The following is a 19,485-nucleotide window of genomic DNA, read 5'->3' on the forward strand; positions in this document are numbered from 1 at the left end:
CGGTTTAGCTCCTGCTCCTTGTTGGGCACCAGAGCCTAGCACGGACAGGTGCTGGCCCAGACCTGCCTGCCTGTCTCCTCACCATCACCCCTTGGCCTTTTCAGAATCCCCAGTCACATGAGAGGATTATGTTGAACTTTACTTTCTGGAACTTGTCTTAAAAAACAAGCCATATTTTTAAAAATGTTTAATATACATTGTATTACAACACTGCATCAATATACATCTTATTACAACATTGCATGCACTTTTTTTTTAAAATAACTTTTATTTTTATTTATTTATTCATTTTAGAGGAGGGGGGGAGCAGGAAGCATCAACTCCCATATGTGCCTGACCAGGCAGCCCAGGGTTTCGAACCGGCGACCTCAGAGTTCTAGGTCGACGCTTGATCCACTGTGCCACCACAGGTCAGGCCACTTTTTTTTTTTTTTTTTTTGAGAGGAAGGTGCAGACTCTCGCATGAGCCCAGACCGGGATCCACCCAGCCGCCTTGGTCTGGGGCCCATGCTTGAATCAACCAAGCTATCCTCACTACCTGAGGCCAGTGCTTGAACCAGTTGAGCCACGGGCTGCAAGAGGGGAAGAGAGAGAGAGAAGTGGGAGACAAAGGGGAAGAGAAGCAGATGATTGCTTCTCATGTGTGCCCTGACTGGGAATCGAACCCAGGACTTCTACCTGCTGAGCCAATGCTCTGTCCAACAGGCTAGGGCTGCATATACATACAATACTTTTCACTTTTTATGGCCTGCAGTTACAGTTTGGGCCTGTAGAGGGCAGCTTCTCCTTGAGCACACCAGCCACTGAGCAAGGGCTACTGATGCTCAGGAATCACCATTGAAAGCAGATTTTAAGTGGAAAAAATAGGAGGTTTACACAGACTGTCCAGCAGATCTAAAAACTGTTAAAATAATGTTCATATAGTGTCGCTAGAGGCCTCCAGTAACTTCCCATATGACTTCCCATGCCCTCTCTGCTTTATCTTCCCCACAGCAGTTACCTTTTGACTTACCATGTGATTTCTACAGGTAATCAATTCTAAGACACATTTTAATATCTCTGAAATTAAGGTTTATTTTATAATTGCATAGCACCATTTAATTGGCAGCAATTTTTTTTCCTTAAACATACCTCTTAGATTTAGAGAAAAGAGAAAGAAGATAGGTCATAGATTTGATGAAATGTGGGGGTTTTTTTGGGGGGGGGGTCCAAAGTGAGAAGCAGGGAGGGGGGAGGCAGACAGACAGACTCCCACATGCGCCCGACCAGGATCCACCCGGCATGCCCACCAGGGGGCGATGCTTGGCCCATCTGGGGCATAGCTTCCCTGCAATGAGAACCATTCTAGCCTGAGGTGGAGGCCATGGAGCCATCCTCAGCGCCCGGGCCAACTTTGCTCTAATGGAGCCTTGGCTGCAGGAGGGGAAGAGAGAGACAGAGAGGAAGGAGAGGGGGAGGGGTGGAGAAGCAGATGGGCACTTCTCCTGTGTGCCCTGGCCGGGAATTGAACCCAGGACTTCCACATGCCAGGCGGACACTCTACTGCTGAGCCAACCAGCCAGAGCCTGTTTATATTCTTCTATTTATGTGTACCTGTGTGTGTGTGTGTATTTTTTTTTTTTTACAGGGACAGAGAGAGAGTCAGATGGAGGGACAGACAGGGACAGACAGACAGGAAGGGAGAGAGATGAGAAGCATCAATCATCAGTTTTCCGTTGCGACACCTTAGCTGTTCATTGATTGCTCTCTCACATGTGCCATGACCGCGGGCCTTCAGCAGACTGAGTAACCCCTTGCTCGAGCCAGCGACCCTAGGTCCAAGCTGGTGAGCTTTTTGCTCAAGCCAGATGAGCCCGCACTCAAGCTGGCAACCTCGGGGTCTCAAACCTGGGTCCTTCCGCATCCCAGTCCGATGCTCCATTCACTGCGCCACCGCCTGATCAGGCTATATTTTTTTAATTTAATGGGATGACATTGATCATCAATAAGAGTACATAGGTTTCAGGTAAACATTTCTATAGCATTTGAACTGTTGATTGTGTTGTGTGTGCATCAGCCAAAGTCAAATCATTTTCCGTCTCTATATATTTTGTCCTTCTTTACTCCCTTAACCTTATTTGTATATTTTGTCTGACTAGATTATAAGCTCTTTCAGTGCAAGGATTTTGGTCTTTTTGGTCACTGCTGTCACCCAGTTCTTGAATGGTGCCTAGCATGTAGTCAGTGCTCAGTAAAATATTTGCTGACTTAGTGTGTATGGGTCTCCCAGGGATCCCAATCTGCTTGCTTTCCTCACTCCAAACTCTGTTTGTTCATGTGTCCAACAAACTTTTTTTTTTTTTTTTCTGAAGCTGGAAACGGGAATAGACAGACAGACTCCCGCATGCGCCCGACCGGGATCCACCCACCAGGGGGCGACGCTCTGCCCCTCCGGGGCATCGCTTTGTCGCGACCAGAGCCACTCTAGCGCCTGGGGCAGAGGCCAAGGAGCCATCCCCAGCGCCTGGCCATCTTTGCTCCAATGGAGCCTCGGCTGCGGGAGGGGAAGAGAGAGACAGAGAGGAAGGAGAGGGGGAGGGGTGGAGAAGCAGATGGACGCTTCTCCTGTGTGCCCTGGCCAGGAATCAAACCCGGGACCCCTGCACGCCAGGCCGACGCTCTACCACTGAGCCAACTGGCCAGGGCCACAACAAACCTTTCCTGAACCCCTCAGGCCCGTTTTGTGGCAGGCCCTGGACTGCGCATTGAGGGCTGTGGGGATGAGTCTTCCCAGCTCCTTCCCAGAGCTTTGAATCTAGTAAGGGAAATCCAGGAGGCAGGGCCCCTGAGCTGCAGACCTGGGTTACTTTGTGTGTACCTGTGCCAGTGGGTTGGGGTGCCAGTTCTCTGAGGGGACCTGCGCTGACCTCATGGGTCCTCCAGGGCTACATGCAGCCACTGAAGCAGCCGGAGAACTCCGTGCTGTGTGACCCGTCTCTGGTGGATGAGATTTTCGACCAGATCCCGGAGCTCCTGGAGCACCACGAGCAGTTCTTGGAGCAGGTGCGGCACTGTGTGCAGACATGGCACGCCCAGCAGAAGGTGGGAGACCTGCTCATCCAGTCGGTGAGTGGCCCTGCTGCCTACAGCTGCAGCCCCTACAATCCGGACCCCTCCTGGGTGAGGCTGACTACTTCTGTGGACACCTCACCCCACCTCACTCCACTTTACCTGGACACTGATTCTGATCCTAGCTGTAATCCCAGAACCTGACCAGACACTGGCACTGACCCCAGACCCTAGGTTGATCGAACCTGGACATTGTCAAACCCCAGGGCTTGGCTGGACTCTGGTGTGGACCACAATTTCAACCAGATATTGACCTGATCCTGGACCCAATTCAGGTTGCTGGTTTTGACCTACCCTAGTCCTAACCCTGAACTAGTGCTGATGCTACCCCAGACCTCAGAGGGATGCTAGTACTCACTTCAGTCCCTACCTTGACTAGCTCTTTTCTTCATTAGATACTTCAATAATAATAGCTAACTACTTGGCACTTAATATGTGCTAGGCATTAGTCTAAATACATTACACTATATATCAACAGCTCTAGGAAGAAGGTGCTATTGTTATCCTGAATTTAGGGTTGATGACTCTAGGGCAGCGAGATAAAATAACCTGATCCAAGTCATAGCTCATGGTACAGGATTCAGCCCCCTGAAACCTGGTTCCAGAGCTCATGCTCTATCTCAGTGGTGTTTAACTGCCTGTCCACAGACGGGTATTGGTCCACCAGAAATTTCATGCCAGTCTGCAAAAGAGTTAACCACCCTGATGTTACCTGAAGATTATAGATTCTACAATCATTGGGTCTGTAATCTTCAGACAACGTCAGGGTGGTTAACTCTTTCACGGACCAGCACCGGTTCGTGGACCAGCCGTTGAAAACCACTGAAGAGCATCCTCCTGACATACCAAGGTTACAGGTTCAGTCCCCAGGCACACACAAGAATCAACCAACGAATGCATAAGTAAGTGGAACAACACATGAATGTTTTCCTCTCTCTCTCCCTCTTCCTTTCTCTGTCTCTCTGAAATCAATCAATCAATCAATCAATCCAAAAGCACTACAAAAGCAAAACTAACAAACATTTAACCAAGTGTTTATAAAACATTAGCATGCCATTTTCTTTAATTATTAAATTTAAAATTCATTTATAAGATTGATTACATTTGAAAAAATTTAAGTTACACTTTGTTATTTTGCCAGAATTCCCTGAAGAATGCATGATGATGGAAAATAGATTAGTATAGCCAAATGTAAACTAAATGGTTACTTAGAGCCAAATAATTTCAGAAAGCAAAATTGTAAGACTCCTTCCAAAAATTGTACTAGCAAAAACAAGAAATGATCTTTTTATGGGATGTAGGTGTATTTTTGTATGTCTGTGATGACATGGGTGGGCTTCAGGCCTGGCACGGTCTTAGAAGGTCAGTGCCCGCTGGCCTGAGAACCGATGTGAGAGCGCCTGGGTGTGGCGGCCATGGCGCCCCACCCAGCGTGCGTGCTGACTCCTCAGCCTGTCAGCACCCTCGGTGTCGCTCAGTCTTGATGCTGACCATGAACTAACTGCAAAAGAAGCCTTGGCCCCCAGGGAGCGGTCAGCAGAGGACGCTCTGTCCCAGCACAGGGGGCAGGTGGTGGGGTCTGTCTTCCTTCCTGACCTGCTTTAGCCTCTGCCCGGAAGCACACCTAGGGAGTTGGGGTGGGGGAAACAAGGCGCAGGAGCTTGGAGGCTCAGAGGGACCAGGAACATCACCACAGGTCACTAGTCCTCCCATGGTTCAGCCGAAACAGGAATCAGGTGTCCCGACTCCCAGCTGGGGCTTCTAACCAAGACCCCCCACATTGAGCCCAGCCGACAGCCAGCCAGCAAGTATTAGCCACTGGCTGTGTGCCGTTCCCTGGGGCTTGACTGGCTGGGACGGGGGCACCTGTCTCTCTAGAGAGGAGAAAACTCATCCTGAGGCTCAAGGGAGGCCGAGAGCAGGTGTAGCTCCAGGCAGAGCCCTAGTGAGGTCAGGGAGTGCTTCCTGGAGGAGGCAGAACTAAAGCTCAGCCTCAAGGGTAGGTAAGATTTGGATGGAGGAAGGGCATTCCCAGTGGAGGGAAGTATATGAGGAAAGGCCAAGCAACTAGAACAAGTCTGTGTTACTCAAAGGAGAGCTAGGAGAGGGAGACCTTCCTGGTCAGACTCAGTGGGGTTGAAGACCAGGGGATAGATATGCCCAGGTATAAGAGAGAGAACCTGGTCTGATCTCACAGGATACATCCAGGCACACGGATGGACACGCACACACACACAGATAAGATACACATGTGTAAATCATTTCATGTGCATACACCTAGTCCTGTAGTCACACATACAACATGTACACACAACACAAGAGCGCGTGCCTTATCTCGCAGGGACTGTATCATTTTTAATCAGAGGGAAAGGATGTTGGCTCTTGAATCAGTGGAAACCAGGACAGGGTGAGGTGGGGTAAGGGAAACCTTGAGGGTCCCCAACTTGTGTCTTCACCCACAGTTCTCCAAGGATGTCCTGGTCAACATCTATTCTGCCTATATCGATAATTTTCTCAACGCAAAGGATGCCGTGCGAGTGGCTAAGGAGGCAAGACCTGCCTTCCTCAAGTTCCTAGAGGTACTGTGGGCAGGGCTGGGGAGATGGAAGCCACCTCATCTTGGGCCAGCTTTGAGGGCCCCAGGAGCTCCCAGCCTGGGCAACACAGCCCTAGCCAGCAAGCCAGCCTCTGCCCTCGGGCTGAGATGTAGAGGCTCCCTGGGGGCCGGTCCCTAGACAGTCCCTTCTTTACATGTTTTGGATTCCAGCAAAGCATGCGTGAGAACAAGGAGAAGCAGGCGCTGTCTGACCTCATGATCAAGCCTGTGCAGCGGATCCCACGCTATGAGCTTCTGGTGAAGGTGGGCAAGGCCTGGAGGCCTGTGGGGATGCAGGGGGCTCTGAGGCTGGGTCCCCAGGGGTCAGGTAGGAAAGGAAGTCCTCTGTGATGTCTACCCATAGTACCTTGTGCTCCAGAGGCAGTGTGGGAGCCCAGGACCCAGTGGGGCAGCTAAGCAGGCAGATCTGTCTCACTCCCACCCCAGGACCTCCTGAAGCACACGCCTGAGGACCACCCAGACCACCCGCTCCTGCTGGATGCACAGCGGAACATCAAGCAGGTGGCTGAACGCATCAACAAGGGCGTGCGTAGTGCTGAGGAGGCAGAGCGGCACGCCCGTGTACTGCAGGAGATCGAGGCTCACATCGAGGGCATGGAGGATGTGCGTGCAGCCCCGCCCCATCCTACCCATGCCTGTGTCCCTCTGTGGTCACCTGGAATTGTGGCCATGTCCACGCCCACAGTGTGTTTGCCTGTGTCTACCAGCATCTCTGCCCTTCCTCTTCCACATCTGTCTCAGCCATGTGGTCTCTGGCCTGAGGGCCTCAGGAGGGTGGGTGGGATGTTGCTTCTGCTGGCCTGGCCCATAGAGTGGGGCCAAGGGGTCACCAAGGTCTGGGAGAGGATGGGGATTAAGAATTAGCTTGCAAGACGCCTTGTGCCTCCTGCCCCACAGCTCCAGGCCCCTATGCGGCGGTTCCTGAGGCAAGAGATGGTTATTGAAGTGGTAAGAAGTGTCCTGTTATCTGCCTGCTTGTCGCCACCCCCACCCCCCTACTTTATTAACCCTTCTGCTCATACCTGCTTCCCACGGCTCTCCCTGCTCTTCCACTCCAACAGGAGCCCTGGGTCGAGTCCCAGCTCTGCCTCTGGGCAGCTTGGGGAGAGTCCTCACCCCTCCCTGGGCCTGGCTGTCCCCTTGGGCACTGTGGGAAGGAGGGTGGGCCTCTAGGCCTGAATCCTGCCTCGGGCCCCACAGAAGGCAGTCGGGGGCAAGAAGGACCGGTCCCTCTTCCTGTTCACGGACCTCATTGTCTGCACCACCCTGAAGCGGAAATCAGGTTCCCTGCGGCGCAGCTCCATGAGTCTGTGAGTGGCTGGGGTGGGAGCAGGGGCGCTGGGAAAGGGGGGAGCAGTTGTCCCTCCCTGGGCCCCACTCTCCTGCCCTGGCCAGAGCACCCCTTGGCTCACCACAGGTACACGGCAGCCAGCGTTATTGACACGGCCAGCAAATACAAGCTGCTATGGAAACTGCCGTTGGAAGATGCGGACATCATCAAAGGTGGGACTGCCTCAAGCCTGCCCAGGTTCAGGGTGTTGGGGTCTTCTTCTCAGAAGCCCCCCTGATGGGTTTGAGCTATGGCCAGGCTGGCTGCCTGTCTGTCTGCTTTGGCTTCTCGCTTTCCCATCCAGTATTAAGGGGCTGGCACGTGGGATCCATTTGGCATCCACAGAGCCAGACTAGGACTTGTCTGCAAAGACCACCTTCTGCTGGGCAGGGAGCTAGCCTCGGCTGGCAGGTGGGGCCGGGCTGGGGGGCACAGGGAGCACAGACGTACTGCTGTTAGCCACTGATTCTGCACAGACATTTAAGCTCCTCATTAAATCACGGGGCACTGTTCTAGTCCAGTAGTTTTGTCATAGACTCACTCAAGTCAGTCCAAGTAAAGGGCTGGTTGGAAAAAAATCTATGCTTTTTGGGGCCAAGACTGCCAAGAGCAGAGCTGGCTCTAAGGACCTGCCTCTCCTGCTCTGTGTGTGTGTGTGTCTCTGACTCTCTCTCTCTATGTCAGCCCGTTCTCACTACTCTCAGCTTTCTCTGCCTCCTCATACCTCCCAGGCTTCGTCATGGTCTTCTCTGTATTGGCCTTTCTCCCTCATCTCTGGCCCAGCTGCTCCATGATCCACGCTCACCTAATTGACTAGATTGTTTGGTTCAGAATGATGGTGTGGGCAGCTCTGGGCCAGCAGGCAGTTCACGCCCCGACTCTGTCCCTAAGCTCACCTGGGGTGGTCGCCAAGATGGGGAAGGGGCTTGCTCAGCCCCTGGGTGAACCCAGGCCTGCTCCACACAGGCCCTTATGTTGGAATCTAAGCTGATTATTGGCCCAATTCATTCCTTCTCACCAGAGAACAGGCCAGCCAATCAAGTGACTATCTTTAGGTCAGGTGTCCAGTCCTGGTCCAATCAGCTCTGGATAGGTGAGGGGCAGGGTCATGTTGGAGAGAACACGAGCTGCCTTGGCACTGAGAGCCGTGAGAAACAGTTTCTCAGAAGGAGTAGTAGATAAGCCCAGCCTTGGCTTGTCTGGTGCACTCCACTGCTATTATGCAGCCCATTTGTTGCATCCCCAGCCAGGCAGTGCCGGGTGTGGGGGCTGCTGCGCTGGCCTCTGGCACCAGCTGATTGGCAGTGGTCAGGTATGGTTCAGGGCAGAGGAATCCAGGACATCAGCTCGTTGCTCCCTCCTCTGTGGAGGAGTTGAGTCCTGTCGTCAGCAGATTTGACTGTCCAAGGCTCTTCTTGCCCAGCCAACTCCATGGGAGGCTGCTGCATCGTAGCAAGCCAGTTTGTTGTCAGTGGTGCCAGCATAACCTGCAGAGCCATCTGCTGTTTATTCTTTGTGCTCTTCCAGGGAGTTCTCCAGGGGCCCAACACCCTGCACAGTGTAGCTCTGAATTAGGGCCAGCTCCCTGCTTTCGGGCCTGGGGTTTCTGTGTGAGCTGCCTGCTGACTTTATTCCTAGGCACTTAGGTTTGTTTGGTTTTTTTTTTAAAGGAAAGATCTTGTCTTCCTTTATTACTTTCTTTTTTTTTAATATTTTATTTATTGAATTTTAGAGAGAGGGGGGAGAGAGAGAGAGAGAGAAAGGGGAGGAGCAAGAAGCATCAACTCCCATATGTGCCTTGACCAGGCAAGCCCAGGGTTTCGAACCGGCAACCTCAGTGTTCCAGGTCGATGCTTTATCCCACTGTGCCACCACAGGTCAGGCCACTTAGGGTTTTTGAGCTCCGTTTCTCAGGCCACTCCCCACACCCAGCTGCAAGTTGTGTGAAGAGGGAGGAGCATCTCTCCAGGCTTGACCTTGTCTGTCTCTGGGGCTGTCCGTGGCCTTCCTTTGTCCCCACCAGGGGCATCCCAAGCCACTAATCGGGAGAACATTCAGAAGGCCATCAGCCGTCTAGATGAAGACTTGACCACCCTGGGCCAGATGAGCAAGCTCTCTGAGAGCCTCGGTTTCCCCCACCAGGTCTGTGTCCTTGCCAGAGGCTGCCCCCAGTTGGGTGTGTGGGCTCCTTGATCTTACCTGAAGGAGAGGACGTCCCTGTCACTTATCTAAGGGGGAAGATACAGCCTCACCCCATCTGAGGGAAGTAATGGTTTCCAAGCCTGAGGGTGGAGACACAGTTCTACCCCCGGCTGAGGGATGAGAGAGGGACCATCCTGTCTGTAGGGGGAATCCAGACTTCCTCTTACTCTAAGAGGGGGGACAGAGCCCATTTTCTGTGGAACAAGAGAGGCAGGCGTAGACTGTGGGGAGATCTTAGGGCCTGAGGCCTGGGCCTTTCTCCCCACAGAGCCTGGACGATGCACTTCGGGACCTCTCGGCTGCCATGCACCGGGACCTGTCCGAGAAGCAGGCTCTCTGCTATGCGCTTTCTTTCCCCCCGACCAAGCTAGAGCTGTGTACCACCAGGCCCGAGAGCACTGAGTCCTTCATCTTCGAGTTCCCCCACCCAGATGCCCGCCTTGGCTTTGAGCAGGCCTTTGATGAGGCCAAGAGGAAGCTCGGTAAGCCAGGGCCCATACCGGCACCTTCCTCCCAGAACCTCTGGGCAGTAGGCAGCACCTCGTGGCTGTCTGAGACATTGGGAGCCAGAAATTCCAGGGCTGCCATGTCCTGTGCTCCAGTCCCTGCTGGTGAGAGGGTGGGCTAGACTCCTGCAGTAAAACAAGACTTCCCCGGGGCCTCCCTGGCAGGGAGGGGATTCCATGAATAGGGTCAGCTTATCAGGAGCCCCACTGTGGGAGCGGATGGCCAAGAACCCCTCGTCTCCACATATACATTTGGAGAAAGCCTGGGTCGAGGAAAGCTATTGATCAAGGCCCACGGCTTAGAACAGGGGTCCCCAAACTTTTTACACAGGGGGCCAGTTCACTGTCCCTCAGACCGTTGGAGGGCCAGACTATAAAAAAAGTATGAACAAATCCCTGTGCACGTTGCACATATCTTATTTTAAAGTAAAAAAACAAAACGGGAATAAATACAGTATTTAAAATAAAGAACGAGTAAATTTAAATCAACAAACTGACCAGTATTTCAATGGGAACTATGCTCCTCTCACTGACCACCAATGAAAGAGGTGCCCCTTCCGGAAGTGCGGTGGGGGCCGGATAAATGGCCTCAGGGGGCCGCATGCGGCCCACGGGCCGTAGTTTGGGGACCCCTGGCTTAGAAGATTCTTAGTGACCTCTGGGTCTCCTTGCGTATTACAGATAGGAACTTAAAACCAGGGAAAAGCAGGTCATAATTCACAGCTTCCTCATTCTTCCTTGAGAGACCCCGAGGGGCATGGGAGGAAGGGAAATGGGCAAGGTTAGGAACCACGATGAGGTGGATACTAAGCAGTGTCTGTATGTCTATCTGTCCATCTCCACTATAGCATCCAGCAAAAGCTGTCTAGACCCTGAGTTCCTGAAGGCCATCCCCATAATGAAAACACGCAGTGGCATGCAGGTGTGTGTATATACCTGGGTCGTGGGTGCACATATTCAGAGCCAACGCATGTTCGTGTGCTTCCATTCTGTGTATATTACATACATGTCTTAAATATTGCAACTGCTCCCTGTTTCTTTGAGTATACAGCCCTCTCTGCACACGAACACTGCATGTGTCACATGCCTATGGGTATTGTTCATGCTTGTCTATATCTGTGCACGTGAACAAGGCTATATACATTTGCAAGGTGTCTAATTTACGTGCTCGTGTGAGTGTATACATATGTACAAAGGTTATCATTTTTATGTCTTTTACAAACATAGACATATTCGGAGGGGCATATATATGTATGAGTGTGAACAGATGATACCTATCTATGCAGAGGGGTGTGTTGGGAATCCGTACACAGCCATGTGGGCCTGCCTTCCCTGTTTTGTGGGTGGGGAGCTAGCAGCAATTCTTCTTTTCACCCTCCCCTGTCCATTGGTGCTTTCTGCAGTTCTCGTGTGCGGCCCCCACCCTGAGCAGCTGCCCAGAGCCCATGCCGGAGGTGTGGGTGTGCAATAGTGATGGCTACGTGGGCCAGGTGTGCCTGCTCAGCCTGCGCGCCGAGCCCGACGTGGAGGCCTGCATCGCCGTCTGCTCCGCTCGCATCCTCTGCATCGGGGCAGTGCCAGGCCTGCAGCCCCGCTGCCAGCGGTGAGGTCTCACAGTGGGCAGGGCCACTGGGCTGAGTCCCCACCTTCAACACACAGACGTCACCCCTATGGTTGTGGGCTTGTCTGGTGGATGTAGGTGTGGCTTTGAATGTGTGTCCGTGGGACAGGGCCAGGTGGGGTTGCCAGGGAGTGGGGCTGAGCCTGGGCCCGTGGGGGCTCTCATCCCTACCCCTTGGTTTCCTAGGGAGCAGCCTTCATCACTGAGAACCCCCCAGGAGTCAGCATCCCAGCCTGCTGGGCCGGAACTGGATGTTGAGGCCGCAGACGAGGAAGCAGGGATGCTGGCAGAGTCAGGGCCCCAGCCCTGCCTACACATCTCCATTGCGGGATCAGGCCTTGAGATGGCACCAGGCCCTGCCGAGGGTGACCCCCGCCCAGAATTGGTGCCCTTTGACAGTGATTCGGATGATGAGTCTTCGCCCAGCCCCTCGGGGACCCTGCAGAGCCAGGCCAGCCGGTCCACTATTTCCTCTTGCTTTGGCAGTGAGTGCCCAAGCTGGGACTGTCAGGCAGGGTGGCCTGCCCGGAGGAGGGGGCAGCTCTGTGGGTACTGATAGGTGAGGAGGGACTGACATAAGCAGACACGGAATCAAGTCTCAGGACATCAGCACACAGAGCCGTGGGGGCCAGCAAGGTGGGCAGGGGCTATGGTGCTGAGGACCTAGAATGTAATGAGACAGTAAGGCCAGATTTTGGAAAGACTGATGAGTTAAAGAAGATGAGTAGGGGTAGAGTGGTTGGTCCCTTTGTTCATGGTGTCATGGAGGATTGGAACAGGCCAGGCTAGGACTAGGGGCCTGCAGCACTGAGCTGTCAGTGAGCAGGGTAACAAGGCCTGAGCACATGCAGAGGCCTCGGGGTTGGAGAGAATAGCTGTGGAAGGGATTCACCGAGAGGGATGCATTGAGGGGAGACTGAGACCTAGAAATATATCAGGGTTCAGGCCTGGCAGAGGGGAATGCAGATAAGACCTTCGTCTTCCTCAGATGAGGAGACCCCAAGCTCCAAGGAGGCCACGGCAGAGACGACCAGTTCAGAGGAGGAGCAAGAGCCTGGCTTCCTGCCACTGTCTGGCTCCTTTGGGCCTGGCGGTCCCTGCGGCACCAGCCCAATGGATGGGAGAGCCCTTCGCCGCTCCAGCCATGGCTCCTTCACCCGCGGTAGCCTTGAGGACCTGCTGAGCATTGACCCTGAGGCCTATCAGAGCTCCGTTTGGCTGGGCACTGAGGACGGCTGGTAGGGATGCAGAAGGGGCCTGGGCCACAGTGCCAGACCCTGAGGGCCTTGCTTTGGGAATCACAAGGTTTCTTGAAGCAGAAGCAGAAGGGCTTTGGGTCAGACCCCAGGGGTATTGCCAGCCAGGGCTGCTAGTGGGTCTGAAACTCACAGGGAGGCTGGGATCTCAGTATCTTGGGTAGGCACCTGGCATGAAGGAGATGGTGATAGAGGCAAAGAAGTGGAGGGGTGACTCCAGGGACCTGTGTGCCTAAGCACTGTCAAAGGTGCACATCCCTGCTCCACAGTGTCCACGTGTACCAGTCCTCCGACAGCATCCGTGATCGCAGGAACAGCATGAAGCTCCAGCACGCAGCCTCTGTGACCTGCATTCTGTAAGGCCCCCCGGTGGCCCTTTCAGTCCAGACCCTTCTCAGCTGTACATGCAAACTTGCTTCTCTTCACCGGGTCCTCTTGCTCCACAGGCCCCTCCTTTCTTTGGAGGCTGGAGGCCAGAGGCTGGGGCCCTGACTCTACCAGCATCCCTGCTTCCTCGTCTGCGGCCCTAGGCCGGCTATGCGGCTCACGCACTGTGTGACCTTGGCCAAGTGACTGCCCCTTCGTGACTCAGGCTTTCTCACCTGGAAGCGGGGGTGTCTCTCGGGAACCATAGTTATTTTTTCTGTGATTTCCTTGGCCCCAGGTGACCTGCTTTGGTCTCCTGAAGTCTTTGATGACTCCTCATTTTCCCTGCCTAGGTATCTAAATAACCAGGTGTTTGTGTCTCTGGCTAATGGAGAACTTGTGGTTTACCAAAGAGAGGCAGGTGAGTGCTCAGCCCCAGCCCAGCCCCCAGGAACCCCTTGCTGGTGTTAGAGTTCTCTCCTGAGGGAGGCTGGGTTCTCGGGGCCATGAGTCTAGAGATGTGCCTTCGGGGCAACTCCCAGGCCCTCTCTGGGCCTTGGTGTCTTCATTTTTAAATGGGGTTGTTAGCACCTCATTTCAGGAGAGGGTGAGGCTCAAGTGTAAGTAATATTGAACTGAATTTGCTGCTTTCTTTACCCTACACCCACTCCAGGTCGTTTCTGGGACGCCCAGAACTTCAAATCTGTGACTTTGGGTGCTCAGGGGAGCCCTGTCACCAAGATGGTGTCTGTGGGTGGGCGGCTATGGTGTGGCTGCCAGAACCGAATCCTGGTCCTCAACCCTGACACACTGCAGCTGGAGGTAGCAATAGTGGGGGCTGGGGGGCGGATTTAGGGTGAGCCCGGCCTAGAAGAGAGGGAGATGAGACTATGGGGACCATAGAAAACTGTCCAGATGTCCAGGGAGAAGCCAATGATTGCTCATAAAAACCTTCAAGCTTTGAAGTTCTCTGATCATTACATCACAAAACAGAGGTGGGGAAAGGGCACCTCCATTTTAGTTCCTGAGAATTAAGTGGGGAGGCTCCAGTGAAAGCTTGGGTAGGTTAGTCCTCCAGACCAGGGAGCAAGGCTGCCTTTGCTTGTCGATCAGGGGGGCTTTCTGGAGAGGTTGCTGTGGGCTCTGAGGAGGGAACAATGGGTACTGGTGAGGCCCAGGCAGGGAGGGGCCCTGGAAGCCAGACCTGCCAGTCACCTGTCTGCTCTCCCCCCGCCCCCCCAGCACACGTTCTGCGTGGGGCAGGACTCCAGCCGCAGTGTGGCTTGCATGGTGGACTCCAGCCTGGGCGTGTGGGTGACTTTGAAAGGTAGTGCCCATGTGTGTCTCTACCATCCAGACACTTTTGAGCAGCTGGCAGAGGTAGACGTCACACCTCCCGTGCACAGGATGCTGGCAGGTAGTGACCTCAGTCTACCAATGCCCCTTCCCTCGGAGCCTTTTTGCCCCATCATTGAGGCTGAGCTAGGGCCAGGAGTCGGCCTCAGCTCTGGTCTGTCTCCCACCCCAGGCTCGGACGCCATCATCCGGCAGCACAAGGCTGCCTGCCTGAGGATCACAGCGCTGCTGGTGTGTGAAGAGCTGCTGTGGGTGGGCACCAGCGCTGGGGTCGTGCTCACCATGCCCACCTCGCCCAGCACTGTCAGCTGCCCGCGAGCGCCCCTCAGCCCCGCCGGCCTGGGCCAGGGACACACTGGCCACGTCCGATTCCTAGCTGCAGTCCAGCTGCCGGACGGCTTTAACCTGCTCTTCCCAACCCCACCACCGCCCCTCGACACAGGTGGGTCTGTGTATCCTACCCCAGCCCAGGGGCCCTGGACTTTTGGATTAGGACTGCCCACTGTCCTGTCAGAAGAGGTTGAAGAGGGAGGAAAAGTGTCATACAGAACTAGAAACCCCAAAATAAAATCTTCCCAGGGTTTGGGAGGCATGTATGTGTGAGTGTGTGAGGGTATGTGTGTTTGTGTGTTTAAAATTCTGTCCAGAGAAGTGTCATGGAAGACAGGGAGTGAACTAAAAAGAAAGAATTAGAATATGGCATAAGCAGGGATATATACAGGAGGAAATATGACAGGACTAGAAATGATGTGTGTACAGGGCAGGAAGTGATGTGCAGAGCAGGAAACAGAAATGACACCAGAGAGCAGAACATAGAATGGCAGATAGGACAGGAAAAGATCTGAAAATTAGAAAGAACTGAAAAATGTACATGCTAATGTGATGTACACATAAGGAAATGATGTACATCAAGGAGGCAACAATTAGCAGTCTTGTTGGCAGTTCAGGAAGCCATATTCCCAAGAGAAAGTGGCTGTGGGAATGAGGAGCAGGGCAGCCTTGGTCAGGATCTGTCTGGGTGCAGAGAAGACCTAAGCCGCCTTTGGAAAGGGCCCCTGGACACAGGAACTGAGTCTGAGGAGGACAGGGAATGTGCAGTAGTCAGGAGAGATCGAAAGTGGCGTGGCCCTGGGAAGTTATGTCACTCCTGCCTAGAAGTCCAGATGGGAGGTAAGAGGTGGTCTGACAGCCAGGAAGTGGTCATGTCTTTCCAAACAGGAAGTTCTTGGCTAACAGGAAGTGGGATCCCCCACAGGAAGTACGCATGTCTTTCTTCCTGTCTTCTGGGAGCCTAGGCCCTGACAGGGACACTGCAGTCACCAGTTGCCCTGGGCTACTGGATCCTTTCCCTCCGCCCCCCAGGCCCTGAGAAGCTGCCATCACTGGAGCACCGGGACTCCCCTTGGCACCGAGGACCCACCTCAGCCAGGCCGAAAATGCTGGTTATCAGTGGAGGTGATGGCTACGAGGACTTCCGACTCAGCAGTGGGGGTGGCGGCAGCAGCGAGACTGTGGGCCGCGATGACAGCACAAACCACCTCCTCCTATGGAGGGTGTGACCCTGTCCAGTATGGCTCCGGACTTGACCACCCACCTGCCCTCAGCCTGCTTGCCCCTTCCTAACCCACACACAGACTCTGCCCAGGAGTGTCCAGCCAGGGGCACACCGGTGCCTACATGGACTCCTCTGATTTTTGCAGAAGCATTCCTGAAGGAACACTTGCTGACCAGCAGACCAAGGCCTTTCCTGACCCTCTGGCTGCTCGCGTGCTCCCAGTTGTGATGGGGGCTGGGTGGGGGGCATGAGGGCTACCTAGGACCTCTGTCCCTGGAGCTTCTACCAAAGACACGGCGGGGCCTGGACCCCACGGGGTTGGGGAGGGCCATGTGCAATATTTGGAGGGTTTTCCGGGCACAGCGGGAGGGCTGGGGGTTGGAATCCTTTCCCATGTACAGTATTTATGTTTCTTTTTAGATGTGTACCTTCCCAAGCACTTATTTATGCAATGACCTAGGGCAGGGAGTGATTGGAAGAAATAACAGAAGGAAGAAAAATCCCTATTCCTGCCCTGGGGGGCCACCCAGGACCCTAACCAAGCCTTCCTGGAAGGACCAATCCCCTCTCATTACATACATTCACATGTGTGTGCGCGCACACACACACACACACACACACTCTGCATGTTCAGGGCACTGAAACACTGCCTCTTAACACTTCCCACAGCCTCATCCTGACTGGGCTGCCCTCCAGTGTCCCAAGCCAAGGACCAGTCGCCTCAGTCATCGGACGCGGTGATGACTAGGAGAACAGTGATTCCCATCTGCGGGCTTCCCCAGGCCTTGGCATTTCCTAGTTTATAGGCAGTGCCTTTAGTAGTTTCCGAATTTGGGAGCATGGGTGGGGCTTTGGACAGGGTTCTCTCCTGGCCTGAGCAGGGAAAAGAAAAGCGCCCTTGCTCTCCTTGCAGTCAACCCCACCCCTAGCCCCTGTATCTCATGCACTGGCACATCCGGTCACCATGGGAGGGTGGACTTAACAGCCCCCTCACTCTGACCACTGAATTTCTCTTCACACCCCTCCTGCCAGGGGTAACCCCTCCAGGAAGGATGCCCAAAGCCGAGGGACTGGACATGGCCACTTGACCTGGGAGTCACTTGAGGGCAGCCTCCCCCCTGCCCCTGGACTGCAGAAGCCAGTCAGCCCCAGCCCCCTCGCTTCTTCAGCTATTGCTCCAAAGGTCTGGTTTCAGATGGGGTTTGTTCTGTTTTTGTTTGGGGTAGGTGGGTTGGTCATTGCGGTCTTAGATTATGTTTCTCTTGCTACCAGTCAGTCATGTATTAACTTTCCTTGGATGGTGAATTTTAAAGAGTCAATAAATAGAAACACCAAATGACTGCTCCCCATCAGTAGTCCAAGTGGCCTGCTGCCAGCAACATAAGGGCTCCCCGGCTGCATGGGCCTCCGACTGCCACTCACTTGCACGGAAGGGAGGTCTCAGAGACCCAGAAGAGTGCCTGGATGGCAAAGCTGCCACTGACTTGCTTTGTTATTCTGGGCAGGTCACTCTGCCCGTTAGGGCTGTAGTTTTCATATCAGGAAAGCAAAGGGTTGTGCTGGTCCAAGGCTACATGTTAGAGTTCTTTACAGATTCATGTGTAAATATAAAGCATGACAAATTATATGTTCTTGTAAATACACATTCCCAGGATCCCTTCAGCTCCTGAGTCAGTGGGTCTGGGATGAGGCTTGGGAACCTGAAGCTGACACGCTGCAGCTAGTGAGCCTGTCTGCAGCTCCTCCAGGACCCGTTCCCCGGTGAAACCTCGTACGAGGTAATCTAACAGAGGCCAAGGTGAGCTCAGGCTTTAGAGCTGGAGTGGAATCCAAGTCCACCTGATTTCTGGACCAAAGAGGTGTGCCATAATAATAATTTTTTTTAGAAAGTGTGTCATTAGATACAAGAATGCAAGCCAGTCTGTGTTGAGCAGAGCCCATAACATCAGGGCTCCTGCCAGACTCGAAGTGGTGACCACTACAAAAGGAGAGGTCATCCTCTGCCGAACACATGCTTGAAGGTTTTCAACCAAAACGATGCAGACTACAAAAATCAGCTGGTACAGGAGGAGTGCAGACTCCTGCTTTGCAAACTGATGTACACTTAGTCGCTCATGAGCAATCTGGCTCATGTTCTTCAGACCAGCCCTGGGCAGGGTGTCCTGATCTCAGAGGACAGGAGAGAGGACCAAAAGGGTTCTCCAGGTGTCCCCTGAGCTAGGGACAGAGAGTATGGTCTAGGTGGACCTCTACTTCATGGGGAATATGAGGCAAAGAGGGATAGGGGTTTTCCTGAGGTCACACAGCAAGGCAGCGTTGAGGCTGGGGTTGCATGCAGGGGACAGCCCAGACAGAAAGGTTTCCTGTGGTCAGAAGAGTCAGAGAAGGACCCTTAGAACAGAACTCAGTACAGGGCTAGATTAGCTGGCCTCCAGAAGCCCACTGCACACCTTGAAATAGGGTCAACAACAGTCTAGGTCCAGAGGGCTTGGCAAAGGGAGCAGCAAGTATGGCTAAGGCCCTTGCTTAGACCTACGTAGAGGCTGGGGATGGGACGGGGACTAGGGGTCTTAACTGAAGCCTCAGCCCTGGCCTCCGTCACGGTATGACTCTAGGCAAGTGTGAACCCTCGACACAGGTGACCTCTGAGAGCCCTTCACGTCTTTTGCATGCCTGCCAAGCACCAAGTCTTTTTTCTGTTCTGTCACAGACCTTAAGCCACAGGCCAGGTTGCAGGAAGCTGCAAGGGAAAGTGCTATTTTGGGCCCATTATGGCCAATGAGGAGCCCTGCCTGGCAAAGGCAAGTGAACGGACAGCCCAAGCTGGGTCAGGGAGATAGCAGGGCTGAGTTGGGGAGGGAGGCGGCAAGCAGCAATACATGGGGCAGAGCCCAGGGGCCAGGTTGTGGGGAGGACACTCGCCAAACATTAGGGTAGGGGAGGAGAGGGCACAGACCTGGTGTTCGAGCCCAGTGGCTTGGAAGAAGCAGGTTTCCCCCATGTAGGGTCTCAGTAGATCCTTACAACATCCTGGGTGGCTGAGCTTGCACTCAAGTGAGGCCACTAGCTTATAGCCACAGTGTGGCAGTGGCAGGACTGGGACCTGACCTCTGTCTGTGTCACACCAAAGCCCAGTACCAGAGGGATTCCAGACCCAAGCCAGGGTCTGGACCTAAATAAAAGTGGACTGAACCTAACTCTCAGGCCCAGTCAGCCCCAGCTCAGCTTCTGCCCTGCTCCAGGCTGAGTCCAAAGCCCAGTTTCTCCTAAACCAAGTCCACTCTTCCCCTGGAACTAAGGCACAAACACAGGCGGGCAGCCCACCTTCCAAGGGGTAGGACTTGGCCAGGCCCACAGGACTAAAATTTAAGTATGAGCACCCCCACCCAGCCTCCTGCTTTAGACTCCAGTGCGGCCAGCAGAGGGCGCCACTATTCCTAGTCCACCAACCCAGAGGCTGACAGGCTCAGATCCTACGCAAACCACGTATCAGGCCTCTGATCCTGTAGCCCAAGATCCAAACCCCAGGCAGAGCCTTAGTGGGACATGGAGCCCATTCCCCTGGCTC

At 53.9% G+C, this 19,485-nt stretch overlaps 1 protein-coding gene across 1 annotated transcript in view; it reads left to right on the forward strand.

Annotated features, from left to right (window-relative positions):
- The window catches only part of ARHGEF17 (Rho guanine nucleotide exchange factor 17), a 64,396-nt gene extending 47,144 nt beyond the window's left edge, over positions 1–17,252 (forward strand). The window contains exons 3-21 of the mRNA XM_066368118.1: positions 2,923–3,105; positions 5,571–5,687; positions 5,876–5,968; positions 6,152–6,328; positions 6,623–6,673; positions 6,926–7,035; positions 7,143–7,228; positions 9,079–9,197; positions 9,526–9,739; positions 10,612–10,685; positions 11,167–11,366; positions 11,571–11,869; positions 12,373–12,622; positions 12,910–12,996; positions 13,360–13,427; positions 13,680–13,828; positions 14,249–14,423; positions 14,535–14,804; positions 15,725–17,252. Of these exons, the coding sequence (XP_066224215.1) occupies positions 2,923–3,105; positions 5,571–5,687; positions 5,876–5,968; positions 6,152–6,328; positions 6,623–6,673; positions 6,926–7,035; positions 7,143–7,228; positions 9,079–9,197; positions 9,526–9,739; positions 10,612–10,685; positions 11,167–11,366; positions 11,571–11,869; positions 12,373–12,622; positions 12,910–12,996; positions 13,360–13,427; positions 13,680–13,828; positions 14,249–14,423; positions 14,535–14,804; positions 15,725–15,921 (2,919 nt within the window). The 3' untranslated portion in view covers positions 15,922–17,252. The remainder of the gene's footprint in view (positions 1–2,922; positions 3,106–5,570; positions 5,688–5,875; positions 5,969–6,151; positions 6,329–6,622; positions 6,674–6,925; positions 7,036–7,142; positions 7,229–9,078; positions 9,198–9,525; positions 9,740–10,611; positions 10,686–11,166; positions 11,367–11,570; positions 11,870–12,372; positions 12,623–12,909; positions 12,997–13,359; positions 13,428–13,679; positions 13,829–14,248; positions 14,424–14,534; positions 14,805–15,724) is intronic.
- Positions 17,253–19,485: the final 2,233 nt, after the last annotated feature.

The sequence above is a fragment of the Saccopteryx leptura genome, chromosome 1 (genome assembly GCF_036850995.1).
Source record: "Saccopteryx leptura isolate mSacLep1 chromosome 1, mSacLep1_pri_phased_curated, whole genome shotgun sequence".
Taxonomy (NCBI): domain Eukaryota; kingdom Metazoa; phylum Chordata; class Mammalia; order Chiroptera; family Emballonuridae; genus Saccopteryx; species Saccopteryx leptura.